The 22,237-nt window shown below is 42.2% G+C and overlaps 2 protein-coding genes across 4 annotated transcripts in view; one reads left to right on the top strand and one right to left on the bottom strand.

Moving 5' to 3' along the window:
• Positions 1 to 2,309: 2,309 nt before the first annotated feature.
• LOC136857964 (uncharacterized) lies at positions 2,310 to 4,087 on the bottom strand. The gene has a single exon (XM_068228332.1). It carries the CDS (start codon positions 4,069 to 4,071, stop codon positions 2,845 to 2,847), a length of 1,227 nt encoding a protein of 408 aa, XP_068084433.1. The 5' UTR covers positions 4,072 to 4,087; the 3' UTR covers positions 2,310 to 2,844.
• A 12,634-nt stretch (positions 4,088 to 16,721) lies between these two features.
• Positions 16,722 to 22,237, top strand: part of LOC136857963 (uncharacterized) — a 65,736-nt gene continuing 60,220 nt past the window's right edge. For 2 of the 3 annotated variants that reach the window (XM_067137104.2, XM_067137101.2), the window contains exon 1: positions 16,722 to 16,847. The gene's annotated coding sequence lies outside the window, so the exon portion shown is untranslated. The remainder of the gene's footprint in view (positions 16,848 to 22,237) is intronic. The other variant, XM_067137102.2, reaches the window with a different exon arrangement.

Genomic DNA, 22,237 nt, shown 5'->3' with positions numbered 1-22,237 from the left:
TGAGGCCAACCGTATGTGGAGGGATGTATTCACTATTGCGCATTTCTGTGGTGGTTCATAACGCGATGTGTTGTATGTAAATTGGGATGAACACGAACACCCAGCCCCCAAGCTAGAAGATTTAATTAGAAAAAACTCAACATTCCCGACCCGATCAAGAATCGAACCCGGGGCCCTCTGAACCAAAGGCTACTACGCTGAACATTCAGGCAAGGAGCTGGACTCTACCACTACCACCACTACTACTACCACTACAAATAATAATAATAATAATAATAATAATAATAATAATAATAATAATAATAATAATAATAATACAGAGCTCAAAAGAGTTTTTTTGTGTATCACTTCCATACACGACAGAGGATGTAGTTTACATTATTATTATTATTATTATTATTATTATTATTATTATTATTATTATTATTATTATTATTATTATTATTATTATTATTATTATTATTATTATTATTTTATTATTATTATTATTATTATTATTATTATTATTATTATTATTATTATTATTATTTCAATAAAACATATCCTTATCAAGTATATGCATTGTTCCTTCTTCTCACTGCCGTATGATTTCATTTATCTGGAGGAGATTAAAGTTTATCAAGGGAGATGTTCAATAAATTTCCAAATTCTTTGCAAACATTTAAAAAAAAGACCGGGCAAACAACAAATAAGGTAATTGCCCCCTGGGCGTCTGCCCTAAATGCAGATCAGTGGTGATTGATTGATTGATTGATTGATTGATTGATTGATTGATTGATTGATTGATTGATTGATTGATTGATTGATTGATTGATTGATTGATTGATTGATTGATTGATTGATTGATTGATTGATTGATTGATTGATTGATTGATTGATTGATTGATTGATTGATTGATTGATTGGCTATTTAAAGATTACACACGCAGGGCTAAGAATCCCAATTTAAGTGAGGACAGAGTAGATATTTTCACACTCAACAAGATGGCACTCCATCTCATTTCGATTGGGAGGCGAGAGAATTGTTTAACTAATACTTACCCCAGCTTTGGATTGGACAGGAAAGTGACGGTGTCTTGGCTATCTTGTTCAACCCTTTTCTTCTATTGATTTTACGTCACACTGACCCAGGTATGTTTTAGGCGGCGATGGTATAGGACTGGTGTAGTCCCAGGATTTACCTGTGTGGAAATAGAAAATCACGGAAAGCCGTCTTCGGGGCTACTGATAATGGGATTCAAAAACACCACCTCCCGAATTCAAGCTAACAGCTACGTGATCCGAACTGTGTAGCCAAGTCGCTAGTTTTTCTGTTTCTTGAAGGACCACGCCATTACGATTATTACGGATATGATGGTCTGTTCACAGCCTCCTTTAAACATATCACCATTGTCATACGGAGGGGTATATGAAAAGTAATAAGTTTATCACACCAGACAAATGCTGGGATTGTAGTACCTTCATTACGGCTGCGACTGCTTCCTTCCCACTCCTAAGCCTTCCTTATCCCACCGTCGCAATAAGACCTACCTGTGTCAGTGCGACGTAAAGCAAATTGTAAAAAAAAAGTAATAAAAATCATGTAAATGTCAGTAGATTAATAAAAGGGGGCACACACTCAGCAACTGCAACGCACTTAACAAAGTTGTGTTAAATAAAACAAGATTCATATTCCTATCTCAATTATGAATTTACTATTTGAAACCCTGTCTGTTTTTAATAGCTCTGTATTAACATATCCACTTACAGTACGTACACATAACATTTATTCACTGAAATCAACATCATCGCTCAAGAGTGTGGTAACATCAGGTGATGCGCACATCTGTTCCGTGAACTGTTCGTGTAGTTAAATCATCTGGACACGACGTTCATGATAAAGTGCATAGCATTTTCTGTTCAGTCGTCTCAGTTTACGCTTATATGTGTTCATGAAAATACTTTCTACTTTTGCTTTCTGTAAAATGAGTAAGATCGAGCTCGATAGCTGCAGTCGCTTAATTGCGGCCAGTATCCAATATTAGGGAGATAGTAGGTTCGAACCCCACTGTCGGCAGCCCTGAAAATGGTTTTCCGTGGTTTCCCATTTTCACACCAGGCAAATGCTGGGGCTGTACCTTAATTAAGGCCACGGCCACTTCCTTCCCACTCCTAGCCCTTTCCTGTCCCATCGTCGCCGTAAGACCTATCTGTGTCGGTGCGACGTAAAACAACTAGCAAAAAAAAATGAGTAAAATTAGGGCTGTCATGTTTTCTAATTTGAATAAATGTTTAAAAGATATCAATCTTGGATTATAATTGCCTATTGCTTTTCTTTTTTTTTTTTTTGCGTCGCACCGACACAGATAGATCTTATGGCGGCGATGATTGCCTATTGTGTGATACAGCAAACAGTAAAAAAAGGTTCAAAGTAGGCGATGAAACTTTTTCAGAATAAGTTGTTCATTAATAGATATGTTATCAACTTCGATACAAAATAAAAATATCTGCTGTACTTTGGACCCTACAAGGTCTGTTTCAATTGAAGTTAATAATAATAATTATCATAATAGTATTTGATTTACGCCCAACTAACTACTTTTACGGTTTACAGAGACGCTGAGGTGCTGGAATTTTGTCCCTCAGGAGTTCTTTTATGTGCCAGTAAATCTACTGACACGAGGCTGACGTATTTGAGCACCTTCAAAAACCACCGGACAGAACGAGCATCGAAACTGCCAAGCTGGGGTCAGAAAGCCAGCGCCTCAAACGTCTGAGCCACTCAGCCCGGCAACTCAAGTTATTTCACCTAGTTCTGGGAAGAAATAAGACTTAAAGAGTTTGAGTCAGCAACGTTATCATATTTTATAGCAATCCTAAATTTTCACTCTCCACCAAGAATTGCTTCATAATTCTCTCGAAAACTCCGCCTGACATTACATTCTCTAAAGAATTTGTGAGGCCATCATTTGGATTAAGCATATCATTTAAGTTAAATTCTTCGGACGGATTAATCACTACCAAAGGAAAAATCGTTGTCGAAACAAAGAGGCCAAAAAGTGAGTGCTCGTCAAATTCTTTCTTGAATTTCTCCAAGGTTATTTTATGTGCAGAGCAGTTTAAGATATCCAGAGTGTCTGAAAGAGTAGAGTGGTACTCTTTGATCAAGCCATCTATACCACTACGACGCACTTCTTCGTTTGGGCAAGCACGTAGGAAATATTGAAGGTCAAGTGTTGGGGAAGAATAGTAACATAATTGGAAGTCTACTAGCCTAATGTCTGTCACACGAGTGTCCAAATATCGGAACATCATGTTGCTGCTCCAACAGTCTCCATGAACTAGTGTGCGCAGTTCGCCATCTTTAGCTCTCGCTGTATCCATTATCCGATCATAAATATTCTTACGAATATTTTTTATTTTCTCGGCGTATTTCTCATAGCCAGGCCACTTCAACACAGTCTTCTCTAAGGATTTGAGGGAACTTTCATAATATGGAGTCAGGTCGTCCCGAAGTTCCTCAGTATATATGGTTCCCGGATGATTCTGTAAAATACTGGGATTTGCCTCCAAAAGAGCAATGGAAGATGCGTGGAATCGAGCAAGTGTTCTGACAACAAGTGTGCAAAGTGTTAGGTCCATACCTTTTTGCTTCTCAACCAGAGTAAAACCTGAATGGCGTAAGTCCTCTAATACCAGAAAATGAACAGGGTTCTCACCGAAGTACAAACACTTCGCAGAGAACGGTTGATAGTCGCCGGGTTTAGCTTCTTCTAGAAGCTTGTACATAGATGGTAGAATCTCCACTAATATTTTTCTTTCAGTTTCAAACACGTTTGTTTTCTTTATTAATTCCTCACGTTTCCCTCCCAACGGTTGACACTTGACAATCACTCGCCGTTCCTCCGAGTCTTGCAGTTTAGCTACAACCCGGTACATGTCGCTTGCGTAGCCATCTCCTACAGCATTGGCCATGGTGATATCACAGGATAGTACGGTAATGGTGGAGTCTCCATATCCTTCACGTAGAGCCGTCTGGATGAGGTTCTTATCTAACCAAGATGGCGGTGGTGGTCTTTGATCCTCAGCCATTCTGGAGTTTGGGATTTTATCTGAAATTATTAGACACCAAAATGTAACAGATTACAGGAAAACAAGTTTGTAGTTGACAAACTAAGAATTTATATTATGCTATATTTTGTGATAATTGTATAAAGAAATATGTTAAGTATGACAAGTGAGTCATAGTTATAGTTCGAGTAAAGCATGGGATAACACCCCTGAAACATCATTCATTCTCTCATTTATATTCAGGCAAAGGGATTTTTCAATATATGTCACTAATGAAAACATTGTCATACAGAATAGCAACTCCGTAGAAAAAATATACACATAGAAAAGGAAAATGTGCCGACTTTCCCTGTCGGAAAATTAAATGATCATAAATATGTCTTATATGTCTCTCAGTCATGGCCATCCATCAAGGATTGCTAATTTCAGATGGGCCGCCAGCCGTAAGATATAACCTGTGTGGCTAACGTGTCTGCAACACGTTCTGGATGGTGCCAACGCGAAATAGTCATCCATACAGTTTTGTCCGCTTATAGTGCATTACTTAGATGGAATAAATTAACTGCATAAATTATGCCGTCTTTGTGTACGGTGTACAGTCCCACAAACCATAAAAAAAAACCCTCAAAAGTGTTTCATATTTCAAATACTTTCTTTGTAGTAAAGTACACAGTCATTGGTGATTAGCAGAATTGTGTTATTATGTTAGCTGCACTTGTAACAAAATCCAGCCGTGTTAAAAACAGTGAAACGCGACAAGCGGTATCCTGCCTGGTTGAGTGGCTCAGACGGTAAAGCGCTGGATTTCTGAGCCCAAGTTGGCAGGGTCGATCCTGGCTCAGTTCGATGGTATTTGAAGGTGCTCAAATACGTCAGCCTTCTGTCTATAGATTTATCGGCCCGTAAAGTAATTCCTACGAGACAAAATTCCGGCACCTTAGCGTCTCCGAAAACTGTAAAATGTAGTTGATAGAACGAAAAACTATTAACATGATTTACTATTAAGTTAAATGGTATCCTACAGAGCACAGTACGTATGTTGGGTATTCAGCCCGAAGGCTGGGTTGATCCTCGACACCTGTCATAAATGGCCTAGGCGTCACTGAAGAGGCGTACTAGAGAAATGAGAAGTGATGTAGTTTCCCGTTGCTTTCCTCACCGAGCCAGGAGTTGCGACTTATTTAGTCAGCAGTGTGTAAAGATTGTTGGTTACAAGGATAGAGGAGATGACTAATGCTAAAGTAGTATTAAACTTTACCCATAATAACAACGACATTTACAGTAAGATACCAAAGTAGAAAACTAGAAAAGCAGATGGAATTGATAATGTTTCTGAGGATATACTAAACACAATGCGTTGAGATATAGTACCATATCTGAAGTACGTATTTGATTATTGTTTGCATGAAGGAGCTATACCAAATGAATGTAGAGTTGCTACAGTAGCCCCTGTGTATAAAGGAAAGGGTGATAGACATAAAGTTGAAAATTACAGGCCAGTCAGTTTGACATGCATTGCATGTAAGCTTTGGGAAAGCATTCTCCCTGACTATATTTTAGACATGTTTGCGAAATTAATAACTGGTTCGTTAGAAGGCCTGCCGAGCAATTACACCTGGAATGCTTCAGCGCGCAAGACGATCTATTGGACACCGGGCCCGACTGTGCATAAACCAAAACGGTCATCACATCGAGCATTTGCTGCGATAAAATATGTCAGAGCAGTTGTGTTCCTATTATTTCCGGTCTGTATGTGTCCGGCCTGCTAACTAATCAGCCCTTCTTATGGCCACAGACACATTCATTCACGCACAATTTGCATGAAATGCCGTTCGGGTTTAGGGAAGGTCATTCCACTGAAGCTCAATTTGTAGGATTCCGGCAAGGTATAGCAGATATCTTGAATTCAGGAGGTCAAATGGACTCTATCGCGATTGACCTGTCTAAGGCATTTGATAGGGTGGATCATGGGAGACTACTGGCAAAAATGAGTGAAATTGGACTAGACAAAAGAGTGCCTGAGGGGTTTGCTATATTTATAGAAAACTAGCTGATGTAAGCGTGCTTCGCTACGGATTTCTACATTGTATACATAATTCTAGGTTAGGTAGTGTACACGTTGTGAGCAAGATTGTATTAAATCGCATAGCTCTTAACGTTACCCTAGAAACACGACGGGGTAGTCACCAAACGTCTTTTCTCATATGAAGACTGGGTTGGGAAATTTTCATTGTAATGGTAGGCCCGCTTGCCTACCATCAGTCACAATCAGGTTGGGGAGTTTTCATTATAATGGAAGACACTCACTCTCCACCTGCCCTTTTACATCCTTAGAAAGACTGTCTTAGTGGTTTTCACAACAACTGAAATGAGCATAGGTCATTAAAGTGATGTCAATAGGAATGGCGCGATTTAAAGCAATGCTTTAGGAAATACTCGATCAAATGAAAAACCACACATGTTCTCACTTTTGAAGAACAGTACTACGCTGCCGATCTAACAGTCCAAATTTCCAGAAATGGAATGACGAAGCCGCAGACAGCCGTGATCCGTGAACACTCTTCGTCTTCTTTCGGCGGGGGGGGGGGGTTCAAATAGTGGAGAGTCCCAAGGCAAAAACTATTCTCTTTCACTAATCTGTTTCCTGAGAGTAGCCGATGAGTCGGAAAATCTCAATTCACTACAATGGCGGTGGAAAAATCTATCTGACTAGGAGGCAAATTTTTGCTCCAAGCCGGAGGAGAAACCTCGTCTTCATTGCTAATGTGGTTACTACTAAGTGAGCCTCTGTCTGAAATGTGCACACTGCTCATTCGAAACAGCTTGTCAGAGTAGGAATCGAATAGCTGGAATACTATGACGAACCATTGTGCTACGTACCAGCACTATCAGAAAATGTACGGACCAGAGGAATGGCATGCTAAAGAATAAAGTTTTCTCACAGATGTAGCGAAAAGCAGTAAAATGTTTATTATTAATATTTATTATTATTATTATTATTATTATTATTATTATTATTATTATTATTATTATTATTATTATTATTATTATTATTATTATTATTATTATTATTATTATTATTATTATTATTATTATTATTATTATTATTATTATTATTATGCGATCATCGGCTAAAGCCAACATCAGCATAAGTAGAAATACATGAGATAAGCAGAAGGAAGTTATTTATTACTACTATTTATCAGCTACTTCGCATAAGTATTCAGTCAGTCTGTTATACCCGGTACGCAGCAGTAATCCCACATATCGGAGTTGAGAGGCAGCATAAGAGACAAAAAACATCACAACAAACAATGATCAAAGTAACGTTATTGTTGATGAATGTTATGCGCTTTCAACATTGTATGCCTTCGCATTTAGGTTGCTTCCGACTCTGAAATACAACTCTTATCATAGTCGGTACGGTAAAACTGAATAAAACACAAATAATAAGAAACTGTATTCTCAATAAATTTTAATAAATGTTTTATTGAGCGCAAATGTGCATGAACAAAATTCTTATGAACAATCGTCTGTACAGAAGTTTGTTAAGGATTCTATTCTCAGTTTACGTGATAGCGTTCACAAATTTCGCCGCATCTTTTGCACCTGCATTCCGGACTTGGCTTATGAAAACTCACTTTAATACACAGACGTTGGTGAATCCCATGGACTGAGAGTCTGGTCACAACGTGTCTCAACTCATAGCCTCCCTGAGTCCAGTTGCGGTTGATCATCGCATCACACTGGTAAAAGTCCCACCATATGCTGTCCCTTTTTTGTTGAAGCTCTTGTTGGATTTCTCTATAACTTTTGTTATGTGGTACTTTTCGATAGGACCAATAACATAGGTATATAATTTTAGGCGCCTTCCCCTAAACTACAATTTCATCCAGGGTGAATAAAATTGTTTATAGCTTAGACTGTAGTTCCTTATTCCCCGACTCTATATACCAATTTTCATTAAATTCTGTTATCCCATTTTCTCGTGACCCGGCGTTGATATGGACTTAGCAACAAAAATACAAATTCATGAATATCTGTGTTGTCATAGCCGTTACGGTAAACTTGCATAAGACATAAATGACCGGAAATTTAATTCTATATAACTTAGTTACGTAGTATTTATCGATAGGACCCCTAATAAATATTTGAGAATTGAATTTTAGGGCATCCCCTAAACTAACATTTCACTCAGCGTGAATAAAATAATGTATAAGGTAAATCCGGGACAGATGCCGCCGCGGTAGAGATGCCGCATACACTGTAGCTAAAGGTTCCCATCGTTACAGCTAGATGGCAATATGTGTGGTTTTTCAGTTTCTAAGGAAGAACTGCTGTCTGCGAGTGTGACGAAATTTGCTCGTATATTACGCCAATTATAGCCGATATCACGAGGCGAGTACACGTTTCCTCCTGACAAAATTTTTGCGTGTGTTAATTTATTGTATATTAAGTTGGCTTCAAATGCTTAAATCAGACGTTTTTAGTACAGTAGACGTCAGAAATATAACTGTAGTTGGGAGTAAGCTAATTTTGGTCCATGATAGCCTTGAGGTATGAAAACAGGAGGGTGCGGCGTCTCTCCCTGATAGTTGGCCTTCGGGCTGAGCAGCGGTCGCTGTGCAGGCCAGAGCCATTTCAAGGGTGTTAAGTGCCGTGGGGTTTTATATAACACAGTGAAGAATCCATTGCACATGCACATTTATAGTAAATCGAAATTAAAATATGATTTTAATGTTGTAAATTATCAGATAGATTTTTTCCATTGAATGATTATATTATGTGGATATAATTGTCTTGTAGTACGTTCTAGTGTTCGGTTATATTAAAGTTGAAGAAATTGACTTAAATTTGATTTTGTCATTAATTATTTTACTCGCGGCACCTCTCCCGAGCAAAGTCGGCATCTATACCGGGATCCAGGGAGAGACGCCGCAGATGCAATATACCAATTTTCATTAAATTCTGTTATCCCATTTTCTCGTGACCCGGCGTTGATATGGACTTAGCAACAAAAATACAAATTCATGAATATCTGTGTTGTCATAGCCGTTACGGTAAACTTGCATAAGACATAAATGACCGGAAATTTAATTCTATATAACTTAGTTACGTAGTATTTATCGATAGGACCCCTACCCCATTTACTTTCAATTGCCAATATTTTGTTCATCCCTGATCAAATGTACATGTTTTCAAATTATGCTCGATGAATTTGCAACAATTTTTAAAGTAAATATACCGAGGCCGCCTCTGTGGTGTAGTGGTTAGCGTGATTAGCTGCCACCCCCGGAGGTCCGGGTTCGATTCCCGGCTCTGCCACGAAATTTGAAAAGTGGTACGACGGCTGGAACGGGGTCCACTCAGCCTCGGGAGGTCAACTGAGTAGAGGTGGGTTCGATTCCCACCTCAGCCATCCTGGAAGTGGTTTTCCGTGGTTTCCCACTTCTCCTCCAGGCAAATGCCGGGATGGTACCTAACTTAAGGCCACGGCCGCTTCCTTCCCTCTTCCTTGCCTATCCCTTCCAATATTCCCATCCCTCCACAAGGCCCCTGTTCAGTATAGCAGGTGAGGCCGCCTGGGCGAGGTACTGATCATTCTCCCCAGTTGTATCCCCCGATCCGATTTCTGAAGCTCCAAGACACTGCCCTTGAGGCGGTAGGGGTGGGATTCCTCGCTATGTCCGAGAGAAAAGCCAACCCTGGACAATAAACAGATTAAGAAAGAAGAAATATACCGAGATATAACAAAAGACATAAAAAGTGCGGCAACTCTACCGGAATTACCCTAGCCTAGATTGCAGTGGCTCATTCCCGGACAATACATACCGATTTTCATTAAATTATCTTCAGCCGTTTTCTCGTGATGCGTGTACATACATACATACATACATACAGACAGACAGACAGACAGACAGAAATGACAAAAAGTAAAAAGTGCATTACCTTATTACTGTGAACATGACCGATGCAGAATTGCCATTCTTTTCAAATTCTAAGCAATGTACATATATTATATATATATACTGTACATATACCTCAGAAAATAAAGAGTAGGCGAAGCTTTATCTGACCCTGCAGAGGAATTCCTCAAGGCAGTATTATTGGACCTTTATGTTTACTTGTACAAGGTGAACAAAAAATGCCACACTGGAGGTCGGCATGCGATTCCTCATTCCATTGCAAAACGAAAGTTTCTATAGCCAAATCGGATCTGATGTTGTTAGAAAACTAGTCGTAAACGAGAAGCTGGCAACACTGTCACATCCTGCAGCGCATCGGAATGTAATAGAGAAACGTGCATCATCCCGCTCTGCCGTATCCGCCGTCTCAGCTCACTGAGTAGACGGCTGAGTTACCGAATCCACATGCACCATGGAGCTACGGCTCGAATCTACGTCAGGTTGTTATTTTATTATTTTGTGTGTGTGACGTCAGGTCCCTAGTTCCCGTCGTGTAACTGCGTTTGTAAGCATGACATCCTGTTGTCAAATGACAATAGTCGAACACATGACAGTGTGATCCATTCAACTGAATGCATGAGTCGACTAACCACGCAGTGCACAACTATTCCTGTCAAATGCATGTAGGGCGGCTTCCTGATGGAGTACACAAACGGCGAATACGTCGATATGCGTTTAGTGTTGGGTGCATCCGATAACCAAGCTTCTGCTGCTGCTCGTGAGATTGCAGCACGGTAGTCTCAAAGGCACCATCCCGATACGAATGTTTTTCGTCGCCTTGAGAAACGTGTGAGGGAAACCGGTAATCTTCGTCCACAAGAAGTGGACAGAGGTCGTCCCAGGACTAGACGTACTCCACAAACAGAGGACAACATTCTTGAAGCCGTTCACCAATCACCTCGGCGAAGTACCCGTGATATTGCAAGGCAGCTCCAGGTATCTCAAACACTGGTTGTTGACGTGTTGCACGATGAAAAACTGCATCCATATCATTACACGTTAGCTCACCAGCGGCCAAAAGACCGCATTCAACGAGTACAGTTCTGTGAATTGTTTTGGCAACAAGTTGAAGATAACGAACATTTTATAAAGAATGTGATATGGAGTGACGAATGTAGTTTCACTCCGGAAGGTATTCTCAATCATCACAACAGCCATTAATGGTCTGACCACAACCAACATGTCACCCATGAACGTGGCGTTCAGGCACGCTTTGGCATAATCCTGTGCGCTGGAATCGTGGGAGGAGTGCTTTTAGGACCTTACCTATTGCCGGACAAGTAGAATGCGCCCAGCTATCGTACGTTTCTGGACAATACTTTGCCTGACGCTTTAGAAAACGTTCCACTTGGTGTTCGGCGACAACTATGGTTTCAACATGAAGGTGCACCGCCGCACTTTGGAATGACTGTGCGTAACTGGTTCAATGAAGCATTTCCAGTGAAATGGGTTGGTCACTACTGTACTGTTCCTTGCAACGCATTGGATAGAGACGATGTTACTGTATCCAGTATTAAGTACAACGTGTTGGCTTTATTTGTGCCATGGACGAAACAAACTTGTCGAATACGTCTGTAAGATGTTCATGTTATATTTGAATTTTTATATAAAGGTAACTGTAACGGTAAGACAGAACATAATGTATTGTATAGTAGAGGTGTACATTGGATACAATTTGATACATTAATTGAAAAAATGGCGCGAACGCGACTCGAACATCGGCGCGTCCGCACAACTGGCATTTATGACATTACCTCGTCTCACTGAGCTGATGAGACAGCTCCGACAGAGAGCCGAGTTCATGCGACCCGTGCTTGGCCCCGCTGCACGCCATTACAGCGTTCCCACAGCCTCGTTTCTTAACTCGAATTTCTATTAAACCTATTGGTGGGAGTAGGTTTTGCAAGATAACCTTTTGTCGTGAATTTCGACGAGGGACCGCATGCCGACCTCCACGTGCGGCATTTTTTGTTTACTCTGTACACAGTGTGAATGAGCAGCCCCTTCCAATATCGTTTGCTGCAGCCCAACTAACGTGCACATGGTTATAGGGGTGCTATCCCCCTGCAGGCGTACTGTATGGCACTAATGTTCAGTGAGCACATTTTGCACACCATTCTGAACCGTAGAAATGTTATATCATTCTATCATCCATTCGCAGAACATGACACCTTGAAATCATGTAGCAACGTCCTATTACCATGTAAGTGTGTTAATGTGTGCCACGTGACCGGGTGTAATGAAGAGGGGAATCAATGCACGGAACTTGGTAATAGTGCAGTAATTAATGTCGTAAACACCGAACCGGACGGCGTATGCACTCTGCTCTTGTCGTTCTACCAGCAGGTTCCCAGCAGTTTAGCGTAACGGATGTAATTAGGCGTTCTGGTATCAATCGACGGATTGTGCCAGTGGCGGTTCGAATCCTGCATCGTTCAATTATTTTTGCATCTCTATGATGTTTGAATAAGTAAACACAGGCCCACGTTTGCCACATTCAAACAGTAGAATGACACTGTTATTCATCTTATGCCCTGTGAATATTCCGCTTTGTTAGGGCCTGAATGTACTATATTCTCCACTGTCGTTCAGCACATTTTCCACAGAGGAAAACGTTGACATGCTCCTCATTTATGAGGAAGCAAGTCAAAACGCATGCGAGGCACTATCTCTGTAGCAGGAACGGTATCCCGACAGGCAACACCCAGCTGCCACGACATTCCGCCGTGTGGAAAGACGCCTAAGGACAACAGGCGTGATTTCCAACCAGCCACCAGTCCGCGATAGGCCAGTGAAATAGAAGAGGCCGTTCTGGAGGCAGCTCGTAATAATCCACACATCAGTACAAAGGCGATTGCACATGTGAATACCAGCCAGCGGTCCGTCTGGCGAATACTGCATGAACATAAATTTCACTAATACCACATTGAGCTACACCAAAGAGCTCCATGGGTGGGATTTCTAGGCTTGAATGGAGTTCTGTCGGTGGCTATTAGGCAGGCTGGACAATGATGCAACATCATTCGTATCGCATATCTTCTTATCGGACGGTCCGCCTCCATGGCTAAATGGATAGCGTGCTGGCCTTTGGTCACAGGGGTACCGGGTTCCATTCCCGGCAGGATCGGAAATTTTAACCAACATTGGTCAATTTCGCCGGCACGGGGACTGGGTGTGTGTGTCATGTTCATCATCATATCATCCTCATCACGACGCGCAGATCGCCTACGGGGGTCAAACCAAAAGGACTGCACCTGGCGAGCCGAACCTGCTCTCGGACAATCCCGGCACTAAAAGCCATACGCCATTTCATTTTTTTCTTCTCAGACGAATCGTGCTTCCACAATAATGGCAACATCAATCACCACAACATGCACTATTGGAGTCCGCACACTCCTCTCAAGGTGCGCAGGCGGCCTATCATTTACGGTGGGGAGTGAATGTGTGGTGTGGAATCTTGGGGGATCGCCTGATTGGACCTTATTTCCTTGAGGGCCATTGGACGGGCCCACGCTACCTACACTTTCTGCGTCAGGAACTCCCACTCCTGCTGGAGGATGTGCCCTTGCACGATCGTTTGACGATATGGTTGCAACAGGATGGAGCTCCACCACATTCAACTTTGCCCGTCGTGACCATCTGAACGAGGAACTGCCAGGGAAATGGATAGGACGAGGAGGCCCTGTCTCTTGGCCCGCCAGATCACTGGATTTAACACCGTTAGACTTCTTCTTTTCTTCTTCAAGAACGTTGTTTACACTCAAGTGCCAGAAAACCCCGACCAGCTCCGACAAATCACAGACGCCTGCCGAGCAATTACATCTGGAATGCTTCAGCGCGCAAGACGATCTATTGGACACCGGCCCCGAATGTACATAAACCAAAACGGTCATCACATCGAGCATTTCCTGCGATAAAACATTGTCAGGGCAGTTGTGTTCCTATTATTTACGGTCTGTATGTGTCCGGCCTGCTAACTAATCGTCCCTCCTTAGAGCCACAAACACATTAATCCACACACAATTTGCATGAAAGCGGGTATTGAACTTACACTGCGTACGGTACGTATTAAACAAATATTTCAAAAAATTGTAATTTTCACCCCTGACTCGAACCTCCGACCTGATTTGCACGCCCGCTAAGCCGCGCCTTTATCAACTACACGACCGTTCCGTACGACGCACTGGACAGCTTATAGCAAGTATAAGAGGTGCTGGCATTGAGAAAAGGTGCAAATAAGTGCACCAAAACTCAGTTCGTTCGTTCGTAATCTGTTTTCCCCCCAGGGTCGCTTTTTCCCTCGGACTCAGCGAGGGATCCCACCTCTACCGCCTCAAGGGCAGTGTCCTGGAGCTTCAGACTCTGGGTCTGGGAATACAACTGGGGAGGATGACCAGTACCTCGCCCAGGCGGCCTTACCTGCTATGCTGAATAGGGGCCTTGTAGGAGGATGGGAAGTTTGGAAAGGATAGACAAGGAAGAGGAAAGGAAGCGGCCGTGGCCTTAAGTTAGGTTCCATCCCGGCATTTGCCTGAAGGAGAAGTGGGAAACCACGGAAAACCACTTCCAGGATGGCTGAGGAGGGAATTGAACCCCCCCTTCTACTTAGTTGACCTCCCTAGGCTGAGTGGACCCCTTTTCAGCCCTCGTACCATTTTTCAAATTTCGTGGCAGAGCCGGGAATCGAACCCGCGCCTCTGGGGGTGGCAGCTGATCACACTAACCACTACACCACAGAGGCGGACCAAAACTCAGTTAAGATTGTTTATCTCATGTTTTCCTTGTAAGACAAGAGAATTTGAATGTTTTAATAGTAAAAAAAAATATTAAAGTTCATCACCTAAAATTCCTAGCTCTAGTAATCACATAGGCTGATTAGTCATCGAACCAGCCCTCAGATCCAGATAAAAATCCCTGACCTGGCCTTGAATCGAACCCGCGGCCTTCGGGTAAAGTGCAGGCACGCTACCATTACTCCGCGGCGCCAGGTCAACCGGGGGGACAACCATCATGAATAAGAGTAGTGGTTCACAGAGCTGCCCAAGTGCAGTGACGTAACGCGGGGAATTACTTTAATGCAGTGTTGCCTCATTTCTACGACATTTGAAATAAATATATTTGAATACTGAAAATAGGAACATTTTTGCTTCCCGACTTACATTCAAAAAGTGTCGGGACAGTAGTTTGCAAAAAAAGGGACTGTCAAAACTAAATCGGGTTCGTCCGATACCTTTTAACTTAAATATGGCAGATTCTTTTTAAACTAGTCGTTGAACTTTCGCCAAGAAACTCACTTTATTTCTTCTTCTTCTTCTTAATCTGTTTACCCTCCAGGATTGGTTTTCCCCCGGACTCAGCGACTCAAGGGCGTGAGACATTGGGTCGGGGGATACAATTGGGGAGAGTGACCAGTACCTCACCCAGACGGCTTCACCTGCTATGCTGGACAGGGGCCTTGGTGGGGGATGGGAATATTGGAAGGGATAGACAAGGAAGAGGGAAGGAAGCGGCCGTGGCCTTAAGTTTGGTACCATCCCGGCATTTGCCTAGAGGAGAAGTGGGAAATCACGCACAACAACTTCCAGGATGGCTGAGATGGGAATCGAAACCACCTCTACTCATTTAACCTCCCGAGGCTGAGTGGACCCCGTTCCAGCCCTCGTACCACTTTTAAAATTTTGTGGCACAGCCGGGAATCGAACCCGAGCCTCCGGTGTTGACAGCTGATCACACTAACCACTACACCACAGAGGAGGACACTTTCTCCTTTCACAATCCATTATTATTATTATTATTATTATTATTATTATTATTATTATTATTATTATTATTATTATTATTATTATTATTATTAATCTGCTTACCCTCCAAGGTTGGCTATTCCCTCAGACTCAGCGAGGGATCCCACCTCTACCGCCTCAAGGGCAGTGTCCTGGAGCGTGAGACATTGGGTCGGGGGATACAACTGGGGAGGATGACTAGTACCTCGCCCAGGCGGCCTCACCTGCTATACTGAACAGGGGCCTTGGTGGGGGATGGGAAGATTGGAAGGGATAGACAAGGAAGAAGGAAGGAAGCGGCCGTAGCCTTAAGTCAGGTACCATCCCGGTATTTGCCTGGAGGAGAAGTGGGAAAGCACGCAAAACCACTTCCAGGATGGCTGAGGTGGAAATCGAACCCAGCTCTACTCATTTGACCTCCCGAGGCTGAGTGGAACCCGTTCCAGCCCTCGTACCACTTTTAAAATTTTGTGGCAGAGCCGGGAATCGAGCCCGGGCCTCCGGAGGTGGCCGCTAATCACACTAACCACTACACCACAGAGGTGGACTAGTTAACTAGTTACTTCGTTATTTTTGAACTGAGCGCTGAACAATTCAGATGAAAGGGGAGCCGAAGTCTTCTTCGTGAATAGTTGAGATTTTCTTCTGAAGGCGAGAAGCAAAGTTCTCTGCGAAACGTAAAGAATTTCACCTTATTTTCTGGACACGGGTAAGCCCAAGAAGCCTATACTATGTCATATTGAAGGTGTCAGGGTATTATTGTTTCTGAAGAAAGGCGTATAGGAAACCAGAATGAACATTTCTAGGAACACTGATTCAAAATAAGAGACTGTGACGTCACGGCATAAGTGTTACGCAACATGGCCCAACAGCGTGCAATAACCTGAAAACAACTCGTTGGCTTCCAGCAGGACGGGGTGGGGAGGAGGGATTGGCGGAGAAGGAGCGGTGGAATTGCCGGATTGCACATGCCGCCGTAACGAATGTGTTATAAAGACTTGTGCACTCTTATCGGACACACAGTAGCCTTGGATATAGCGTACTGGTCGAGGTGAGTAGCCTATTTGATTTAACATGCACATATAATGTAGACACATGTTCTCGATTGCACATTGTAATTGAATAATCTATTGCAGTAAATGATTGAATTGGTATTAGAATAACTGTAGGCTGTTGTTTCTTCATTCATAAATGCATGTTACTTGCTCAACAGTTAAATTTATGAGGAAGTGTCAACACGTAACACCGGTCATTCGTTTATTTCTTACCGTATCTTACTTTGTTTCGACTTATAGTGTTGAACGTTGCGAGAACGGATTTAAATATACCATATATATTGTGTGGATTCTGCCTTGTCAAAGACTAACCTTACATTTGTAAATTATCATTTTTTGCAATTCATAAGTAATTGTTGACTCTAAATATTTTCCACGTGTAATGACGATCTTGTAGTGATAGCCATGTTTATGACGTAATAGCTCACTTGTCAATTTGTTAACTTGTGCGAGGTCAGCCATTATGGAACTATGATGTTTCGTGGTAAATTTGCATAAAAACACAAATCAAGCAAATTCGTCAGGAATGCGCAATGGCTTATGACGTCAGGTATGACGTCATAACTTCTCACTCGCCCTGTAAACATGCTTGACATGTGCTCCTAGTCATACATAATTCACTATTCAATGTTTTCCTGTGTATTTAAGGCAATTTTTCAAGAATGCAGTATTTTAGTATCTTTACTCGTACCTTAATAAAACACATCTAATAGTATTTAAGAGCGTATAGACTATAAGTAAAATGGCAGCGATCGCCGTCATAATTCGAAGATGGTTCTCAGTAATTAGGGTTATCACGTCACAGTTTTCAAATATAGGAATTATAAAATGTGGGGCTTTTGATGAAGTTGTGGGACAAATTATAGGCCAGCCAATACTTAGAACATAAGTGTAGACGTACAGTCCATGGAAATGTACGTTTTGTGACGATACAGTGAGTCAGTCACTCACTCATTCACCTCTGATCCCCATCGAGGGCTTGTCACCCAGGTGGCGGATTCTCTATCATTTGTTTACCTATATTTTCTTAATCCAAATACCTAATTCTTCTCCTTCTTCTTCTTTATCTGTTTACCCTCCAGGGTCGGTTTTTCCCTCGGACTCAGCGGACTCTACCGCCTCAAGGGCAGTGTCCTGGAGCTTCAGAGTCTGGGTCGGAGGATACAACTGGGGAGGATGTCCAGTACCTCGCCCAGGCGGCCCCACCTGCTATGCTGAACAGGTGCCTTGCGGGGGGGAGGATGGGAAGATTGGAAGGGATAGACAAGGAAGAGGGAAGGAAGCGGCCGTGGCCTTAAATTAGGTACCATCCCGGCATTTGCCTAAAGGAGAAATGGGAAACCATGGAAAACCACTTCCAGGATGGCTGAGGTGGGAATCGAACCCACCTCTACTCAGTTGAGGTTGAGTGGAGCCCGTCCCCGCCCTCGTACCACTTTACAAATTTCGTGGCAGAGCCTGGAATCGAACCCGGGCTTCCGGGGGTGGCAGCTAATCACACTAATCACTACACCACAGAGGCGGACCCAATCCCTAATTCTCGTCCTATAAATTTGCCTCAATTTGTCCTCTCGAATTCAAACGTCTTCTTCATATTATGAACTTTCCTGCTTTGAAAAGCTTCGCTCAAGTTTACTCGTATTCAAATGTCATTCCAATGACAGCTCAGAACATACCGCTTGCTGTACTCGAGAACTCGTGTCCTTTCTCCTCGTCTTGTCACCACAAAGTTTGCGACATTTTTGTAACACTATTCTTATATCGGAAATCACACAGAACAAACCGCGCTGCTTTCCTTTGGATCTTTTCCAGTTCTCAAATCAAGTAGTCCTGATGCTTTACGTCACACGGATACAGATAGGTCTTATGGCGACGATGGGATAGGGAAGGAAGCGACGGTGACCTCAATTAACGTGTGCCTGGTATGAAAATGAGAAGCCGACAGTGGGGCTCGAAACCACTATGTCCCGAATGCAAGCACCCAGCTGTGGACCCTAACCGCACGGCCAACTCTCTCAATATTATCATTACTGTTATTAGTAATATTGTTATTATGCCTGTTATTTTCTACATACTGTAGGTATTACAAGTATTTAGGAAGCGGTATGCCTTATTTTGTTTGTATTTTGTAGTTTGTTAGATATTTTATGCACGGTATAGACCAATTAGTTCAGTAAGGTAGTTGTAGGAATTAGGTGCAGATTTTATGATACTCGTGTATTAACAATACTGGCTATGTGTTAGACGGGCAGAAGTGTCCCTAACTTTGCCAGGTAAAATAAATAATCTTATCTATCGATCTATCAATAATCCCAAGGGCATAGTGCGCCAGATAACCTGTGCTAGAATATGTACCGCTCAGACGCTCGATATCGGCCCGTGACCTTGGTTGGCCGCGCTATCGAATGTCATCATGCCCACGCACTCACGTCGGATTGCTTTGTATGTTGAGTGGAATGAGGAGGAGAATCTGCATTCTGCCGCCTCCTATCGCCGGATATACGAATGCTATTTTCACTCTGTACATTTCATAAATATAAATATTACTAATACCCTGTTTCCTAAATCAAATAACGCTGCGTTGCGCGAAAACATGAAGAAGGCACAAGTGTGTGCTTGGAACCCAAGTCATGTTCAGTATAATACCCACATTTCCTATATCAACACTCTCACAGGTTACGAAAGACCCGTCGGGCTGAGTGGCTCAAATGGTTGAGGCGCGGTTTTTCTGATCCCAGCGTGGCAGGTTCGATGCTGCCTCAGTCCGGTGGTATTTGAAGGTGCTCAAATACGTCAACCTCGTGTCGTTAGATTTACTGGGACGTAAAAGAACTCCTGCGGGACTAAATTCCAGCACGTCAGGATCTCCGAAAACCATAGTCAGTGGGACGTAAAGCCAATACAATTATTTTATTATTGTGGAAAGCGCATGGAAGGCCATATTAGGGAGATGATACCTAAACCGGACAGTAAATCAGAAACTACATTTTTTTTCAGAGACGATGAAAATACTAAAATACAATCGAATAAAAAGTTATTAAAATAAAATGAAGTAGCCTACAATCATTTACACTATGTTCATAGTTATGCTTGGCATTAGTTGGCGTTGCTGTAATCAACGACATGCTTACCTCCCCAGACTTTCAAATGAAATCGGTCCACGCTGAGTGTAAACAGTTACAACGAGGTAGAGCAACGAAAGATAGCATTTCTTGTGTCATCAAACTTTCTGGTAACATGATAACCTAAACTTTAACCAGAATAAAATTACACAAAATAATAGAGTCAATGTTCCACCTAGTCAGCCTTCAGTCTGACAGAGGTTCGATTCCCAGATCATCCTCACACTCAGTATCACTTTCAGTGCTGGAATCATCATTATCTCCGAGACACGCATTAATAATTCACCCAGAACATTTTCTGTGATTCCCTCCATTTGGTAATATTCCCTTTCATTGTTTTTGGTGTAATTGCAAACTTTCTTTAGGTAATACCAATCGAACGTACTCGCTCTTCTAACAATCATTTCACGTCATCTAATCGAAATGTTGTATTGTTTCCAGCTGCCCATTGTTTAATATCTCTCCATATATCAATCAATCAATCAATCAATCAATCAATCACTACTGATCTGCATTTAGGGCAGTCACCCAGGTGGCAGATTCCCTATATGTTGTTTTCCTAGCTTTTTCTTAAATGATTGCAAAGAAATTGGATTTTTTTTAACACCTCCCTTTGTAAGTTATTCCAATCCCTAACTCCCCTCCCTATAAAAGAACATTTGCCCCAATTTGTCGTCTTGAATTCCAACGTTATCTTCATATTGTGATCTTTCCTACTTTTAAAGACACCACTCAAACGTATTCTTCTACTGATGTCCTCCCACGCCATCTCTCCACTGACAGCTCGGAACATACCACTTAGTCGATCAGCTCGTCTCCTTTCTCCCGAGTCTTCCCAGCCCAAACTTCGCAACATTTTTGTAACGCTACTCTTTTGTCGGAATTCACCCGGAACAAATCGAGCTGCTTTTCTTTGGATTTTTGTTTTCAGTTCTTGAATCAAGTAATCCTGGTGAGGGTCCCATACACTGGAACCATACTCTAGTTGGGGTCTTATCAGACACTTACATGTCCTCTCCTTTACATCCTTACTGCAACCCCTAAATACCCTCATAACCATGTGCAGAGATCTGTACCCTTTATTTACAATCATATTTATGTGATTACCCCAATGAAGATCTTTCCTTATGTTAAGACCTATGTACTTACAATGATCCCCAAATGGAACTTTCACCCCATCAACGCAGTAATTAAAACTGAGAGGACTTATCCTATTTGTGAAACTCACAACCTGACTTTTAACCCCGTTTATCACCATACCATTGCCTACTGTCGATCTCACAACATTATCGAGGTCATTTTGCAGTTGTTCATAATCTTGTAACTTATTTATTACTCTGTACAGAATAACATCATCTGCAAAAAGCCTTATCTCTGAGTCCACATCTTTACACGTAGCATTTATATATATATAAGAAAACATAAAGGTCCAATAATACTGCCTTGAGGAATTTCCCTCTTAATTATTTCAGGGACAGATAAAGCTTCGCCTGCTCTAATTCTCTGAGTTCTGTTTTCTAGAAACAGAGCCACCCATTCTTGCTCCTTCAGTCGTGTGTCGATGTTGTGTTTTGTAGTGCCTATATACACCTGGCTGCAGCTGCATGGGATCTTGTAGACACCTGCTGTGGAGAGGGGATGGTGCTTGTCTTTGGCAGACCTAAGTAGTTCCTGGATCAATCAATCACTACTGATCTTCATTTAGAAGCTCTAATGGGCTTAAATCGGGTTGTATGGAGCAAGGCGCAATGCAATACGACCACGTTTTGCCATATTCTTCTTCTTTTAGCGATTTTCCCACACCTGTAGGGTCGCGGGTTCGAACTGTGTCGCACAGGTGGATTTGGCCCTGTTTTACAGCCGGATGCCCTTCCTGACGCCAACCCTCTATGGAGGGATGTAATAACAATTGCGTGTTTCTCTGGTGGTTGGTAGTGTAGTGCGTTGTATCAATATGAAGAGGAAAATGTTGGAACAACCACAAATATTCAGTCTCCGAGCCAGAAAACTTAAATCAGACGCGATTAAAATACCCGACCCGGCCCCCTCCGAACCGAAGGCTTCAACACTGACCATTCAGGCAATGAGTCGGATGTTTGGCCATAATATTGTCAGTTATGAAACTCTTCGGGATAGGTTTATGAATTTTAATCAGATCATGAAGCTGAATTTTGAGCATTTCATTGTGAAAGGGGATGTTATTTCTCTCTAGCCACTCGTTCATAACAGCCTCGGTGCTGTTAATGGTTGATACTTTATCGAAT

Source organism: Anabrus simplex, chromosome 1 (assembly GCF_040414725.1).
Source record: "Anabrus simplex isolate iqAnaSimp1 chromosome 1, ASM4041472v1, whole genome shotgun sequence".
NCBI lineage: Eukaryota > Metazoa > Arthropoda > Insecta > Orthoptera > Tettigoniidae > Anabrus > Anabrus simplex.
Note: the sequence above shows the minus strand (reverse complement) of the source record. Positions and strands in the feature narration are given on the sequence as shown.